Here is a 4,120-nt window from a genome sequence, read left to right as displayed (position 1 = left end):
TCGTTCAAATCGAAATATATATATAGGGACTCTGGTAAACCATTTACCTTAAATCGGACGAAAATATATATGGGAGCTATATCAAAATCTGAACCGATTTTCACGAAACTTATTACACATCATTGTAGACTTAATTTAGTACGCTGTACCAAATTTCGTTCAAATCGAAATATATATAGGGACCATTTACCATAAATCGGACGAAGACATATATATGGGAGCTATATCTAAATCTGAACCAATTTTCACGAAACTTTGCACATATCATTCTAGATTTAATTTAGTACGCTGTGCCAAATTTCGTTCAAATCGAAATATATATAGGGACTTTGGTTAACCATTTACCTTAAATCGGACGAAAATATATATGGGAGCTAAATCTAAATCTGAACCGATTTTTCCCAATTTCAGCAGGGTTCGTCCTTGTGCCAAACAAATGAGCTGTGCCAAATTTCATCCAATTCGAATCATAAATGCGACCTGTATTTTGTTTATAATTTAACAATGACAGACAGACGGACGGACGGACATACATAAATCGACTCAGAAAGTGATTCTATACATATTCTCAAAAGGAACCATGGGTCTATCTCGATTATTTTTGCCTGTTACAAACATATGCACAAAAACATAATACCCGTACCACAGTGTGGTGAAGGGTATAAAAATTTGAAAATGTTCTCTGGAGAAGTTTTTTCAACCACCAAAGTCCCGGAATGCCAAATTACACCCAATTCGGTTGGAAAATGAGCATAGGATCATCAAAATGCCTATATACGCGATAAACCTTTATAATGGGGGGCCATACCCAAATATCGACATATATTTATAATTTGTGATAGACAGATATGATATGAACTCGAATTAGTATCAATTCGGTTCGAAAAACGTACCCAAAATCCATAAAATAACTAATAAAGGGGGAGTAAAGTTATATGGAGCCTCCCTCAAAAAATGAGAATTCTCAGTAGGCAGGATTTTTGCAATCCTCTATATATATATATATATTGGTCCCGGTTCTTTTCTTCTGTCTGGTCCACTAGAGTGCATAATATTTTCGAAGGGAGTAACTGATTTCATTTAAATTTTGCACATTGTAATTTTTATTCCAAACTTACATCAAGTTCGAAGAAATGGAATGTCGGCCCAATCATTCTAGTACATCCCACACCAAATTTACCGAGTTTTTTGTGAAAATATTTTAACCATGACTTATAATGTTTAAACATGTGACTTATCGGCCCACTCATTCCAGTATCTCCCTCAATAAGGGTCAACATTTTAAAAACTTGTACATATCAAATGTAGCGAATCGAATATCCACATTCATCGAAACTTTGCACAACGTAACTTACCTAGATTATGTCCGAAGATCGGAGCCGTTGGAAGCCTCCTCCTCATCTGTGTCAACATTTTTTAAATTTGTTATATTCTGAAGGTACTAATTGTCCGTCTAAAATGATTTTTAAGTGCCCTACAAAAGGCCTTTATTTGATAAAAAATGATTTTTAAAATCTCTGCTAAAAATAATCGAGAATGGTTCTGTTTATTTTTGGTTTGTTTAATTTTGCGCCCAAAGTCCTCGTAGTCTTTCACAAATAGAAATATTCAATCTTCAAATTCTAATATTCCCACACACTTTTTTTAAACCATGACTAAGGCTCAGATTGGCCTTCGAACATAATTTTTATAAAAATCCAATCCAATTTACGATTAAGTCAAATTTTGACAGATCGGTTGAAATCATTTTGCTTATTACTCAACCTGCTTATTGGATTATGGTCCAATTTTGCCTTATATTTCTGTAATCCACGCCTAAAGTACATTTTCCTTCAAAAAAAAAAAAAAACCTAGGGTCCTGATTGTCCTTCATATGTATTTCAACCGGTTGCCAAATTTAGTCCCAATCGGACAAACTTTGCGAGTTTTGTGTACCATTATTCACTTCAAACTTCATCCAATTCGAATCATAAAGGGTATCTGCACGTTCTTTACAATTTAACATTGATAGGCGGACTGACGGACATACATAAATCGAGTCAGAAAGTGATTCTATACAAATTCTCAAAATTAATTATGGGTCTATCTCGTTCCCTTTTGCCTTTTACTAACGCATGCACAAAGACATTATACCCTGTACCACTGTGTGGGGGAGGGAATAAAAAGTTCCCGATTACAGCCCTAAAATTTCGTGAAAATTATTATATATTAAAAATCCAAAGTACTGGTATTTCTCTAAAAATAAGTCTTAAAATCTACACCCTTGTGGAATTTATTAATTTGAAAATCAATTTTAAAAATCATGTATTGATTGGCCATAAAAACTGATTCCTGAAATTGAATGTAAATTACGGTCTCTAGCCCTTTAAAATGAATTTTAAAAATCCGCACTACCGAACCTAATTTCCCCAACTGTTATGCTCTCGGGGTCTAGGATCCGAAAATACCCGAGTCTCACTTGACCATCTTCTACCGCCTCCGTCCATTGTGTAAAAGCCATGGGCTTCCATATATTCTAGAGCCAAAAATATCAAAACACTTAAACCGATATTAAAATCAGATTCTGAAACACTTGAGAACTCGATCGTGATTATAGCATACCCAAATCCTAGAAAACAAATTATATTCTCTACTACATATTAAATATGCTTCCTATTAGTGGCTTCTAATAACACTAATTTTCAAACAATTAAGTAAAATTAAATTCATTTCGCATTTCTAACAAAAAAATAAACTAGTTTATTATTTTTTTTTATAAATTTCTTTTCATCATTTGCATTTATATTAGAACACAAGAAGGAACCATATTTACACAAAGTGGAACAAAATTGGAAAATCTGTAACACAGTTCTTTCTGAGCGTTTTCTTTTGTTTTCAATTTTGTATTGCCTTTACAAGGAGGCGATTCAATACAAAAACCGATACATAGATGACTGGGAGTTCAACTTACTTTACTAAATAGTCGTGTCTTCATTTCATTTCTCGTATTTAATATAACAATTAAAAATAAAGATACAAATAAGAATAAAAAAAACACTTTCATTAAAACTAAAGCATATTTTTTAACGTCTGGCTATTGATCTATAAAACAATGTCTCTAAAAACATTTCTTTCAACTCCTCTCGACTCGGCCACGAACAATTGTGGACGACCCCAACTCATCGTTGTTTATCACCAGACCCCGTTGCATCTTCTGCCGTTGATTTTGTTTTTGCTGCCTTTAAAGCCTCCTTCAATTCCTGATCGATACGTTCTTTAGCACGGAAAACTTTCGACTGCAGATAAAATGAACCGCCTTTGGCTTTATCGTTCATGGCAAATAAATGTTCATATTTTTTGGTAATTTCTTCTATACTCTTCAGATCTTCGACATTCAGGATTTGTTTTGCTTCTTCCAGTGTCATGCCTACGAGAAAAAAAAAACGTTTTATGTTAGTTGTTATTGTTTTGTAATTGTCACCAGCCCACTTACCCGTTCTGGCATTGGCCTCTGCCCTCTTCTCACCCTGACGACCACCACCGGCTCGTCGAGCAGCCTCTTGTGATGCGGCAATCTCTTGTTTAAGGGCTTTAGCAAAGGCACGTCCAATCGCCTGTGTACCCAAAACAATAATTTGCGCTAAATACTTGGCCATGTTTTCTTGAGACTACCAGCTAATGGAACTTCACCAGATCTCCTCTGTATAAAAATGTATTCGAAAATTGTTGTTATTTAATAAATTTTATAGAAAAATTTCGAAAATTTAGAATATTTACGGAAGATATTGATATTATTCAATCGTTTCTAACCTTAAACAAATGTCAAATTTGACATAGCAGCTGTAACATATGATGGTTAGTAAAAGTGCTGCCAAGTTGTGCCATATGTTGTATGTTGTGAGTTGTTGCGTGGTGAGTATATTTTTAGCTGTTGGAAGAATTTTAATTGGGAACAGAAATATTTATTTTCAACGGAATTGAAACTAAAAAAAGGCGTGTTCGTTTAATTTCCAAATAAGAAATCATCAGTAGCATCTTTGGGGAGATTAGAAGAAAATCTATTTTAAGGGTTAACAATTAAAAACATATAGCAGAAGTATTAAATTTGGAAGGATACTTTTTTTTAATCCCTCGTTCTTCG

At 33.9% G+C, this 4,120-nt stretch overlaps 1 protein-coding gene across 1 annotated transcript; it reads right to left on the bottom strand.

Annotated features, from left to right (window-relative positions):
* Positions 1–3,158: 3,158 nt before the first annotated feature.
* LOC133330316 (mitochondrial import inner membrane translocase subunit Tim16) lies at positions 3,159–3,638 on the bottom strand. Its single transcript, XM_061538764.1, has 2 exons — positions 3,473–3,638; positions 3,159–3,406 (listed from the first exon to the last, which is right to left on the bottom strand). Exons 1-2 carry the CDS (start codon positions 3,633–3,635, stop codon positions 3,159–3,161), a joined length of 411 nt encoding a protein of 136 aa, XP_061394748.1. The 5' UTR covers positions 3,636–3,638.
* Positions 3,639–4,120: the final 482 nt, after the last annotated feature.

The sequence above is a fragment of the Musca vetustissima genome, unplaced genomic scaffold (assembly GCF_032173495.1).
Source record: "Musca vetustissima isolate MV318-11 ecotype Yass unplaced genomic scaffold, APGP_CSIRO_Mvet_v1 utg123765, whole genome shotgun sequence".
Taxonomy (NCBI): domain Eukaryota; kingdom Metazoa; phylum Arthropoda; class Insecta; order Diptera; family Muscidae; genus Musca; species Musca vetustissima.
The sequence above is the reverse complement of the archived record's forward strand: the minus strand, read 5'-3'. Positions and strand labels throughout refer to the sequence as shown.